This window comes from Corvus brachyrhynchos, unplaced genomic scaffold (assembly GCF_000691975.1).
Source record: "Corvus brachyrhynchos isolate BGI_N302 unplaced genomic scaffold, ASM69197v1 scaffold115, whole genome shotgun sequence".
Taxonomy (NCBI): domain Eukaryota; kingdom Metazoa; phylum Chordata; class Aves; order Passeriformes; family Corvidae; genus Corvus; species Corvus brachyrhynchos.
In genome coordinates, this window is record NW_008239553.1 from 15,198,398 (window position 1) to 15,199,743 (window position 1,346).

General features: G+C 53.8%; 1 protein-coding gene across 1 annotated transcript in view; it reads right to left on the reverse strand.

The window, feature by feature from the left end:
* The window catches only part of SPRED1 (sprouty related EVH1 domain containing 1), a 58,490-nt gene extending 57,144 nt beyond the window's left edge, over positions 1-1,346 (reverse strand). Inside the window, exon 1 of the mRNA XM_008639553.2 lies at positions 957-1,346. Within this exon, the coding sequence (XP_008637775.1) occupies positions 957-985 (29 nt within the window). The 5' untranslated portion in view covers positions 986-1,346. The remainder of the gene's footprint in view (positions 1-956) is intronic.

A 1,346-nucleotide genomic window follows, 5' to 3' on the forward strand; every position in this document is an offset into this window, starting at 1 on the left:
CTGCTCCCCGGCCGCTCACCGCTACCTATAGATACAATGGGCGCAGCGCTCCCTCCCCACCGCCATGGCCGCGGCCGTCACCGCATCATTCATAAAATCAGCCCGAGCAAACACCGACATCGCAAATCGTAACGCTACGGCTTGGAGACCGCAGCAATCAACTTTAAACTTCCCGATCACAGGAAAAGTTTCAAAATACTTTATTTTCCTTTTCCAATGCCATAAAGAACTCAGATGTTTTCTGACAAATATTTATCGCTTCCGACCCAAATGTATTTCAAAGACTGATTACATGCAGGGGAATACAGCCGCACACACACACAATCTCCTCTGGATTTCCTCCAAACCAGTCACAGTAAAAATATTAAGAGATCCTTGAACTATCCCTTTCCTCTCTGGGGGGGTGGGGAGGGGGAAGGGAAGGGGGAAAAAGTCTCAAGTGCTCATTTAAAGAAATTAAAAAAAAAAAAAGGGGGGGGGGGGGAAAGGGCTTTAGGGTAGGTTTAAGCTGTATTTACACTGACTGACTCATCCAATTAAAATTCAGGAGCAGTTTCCTGCAGGATGAAGCTCCCACACACTACTTTCCATGTGAAATATCTACAAGTAATGGGATATTATCAGAGGTAGTACGTGCCGATACCTCTCTGGGCATTTCAGACCCATCCTCCCCCTCCAAGACACCATCGTTACCTGCACCGTTTTCTACCGGGCTCTAACTAAACCAAGCTTTTCCGGCCGGCGGCTCGTAGCCCTTCCAAACCAAGCTCCTTCACAAAGAGGGAGCTTCTGGGCTTCCATGTACGCGAGCAGAAATGCGCAGTCCGCGCAGGGGGAGGACAGCACACGTACGTGCGCGGGCAAAGGCCCCGCGGGGCGCGGAGCCGAAGGGACGCCTCGAGCCCCATCCCCATTCCGATCCCGGAGCGGAGGGGAGGGGGAGCACCGCCACTTACTCGTTAGAAGTCGCCGTCTCTTCGCTCATTTTCTCCTCACCACGATCCGACAGGCACACGGAGCAGCACCGACGCAGCCAGGGCGCAGCCAGAACTCACCAGAAACTTCACCATTGTTACCCCCCCCGGTCTGCCGCCCCCGGCCAGGGCACGGGCGATGCGGTGAGTGAGGGAGCGATGGGGGGAAAGGGGGAGGAGAGCGGTCTTTATCCTGGAAACCTGAAATCCTGTTGTCCGGCGGTGCAGCGTATTTCCCCTGTCTTTGGAGATGATGATGATGGTGGTGGTGGTGAAGGTAGTGGTGCAAACAGAAGCAACAACCACGGATCTTCTGCTCTTGAGCTGCTCCCAGTTAATGGGGGACAGAGTTGTGGAGACAAGGGAGGGCTC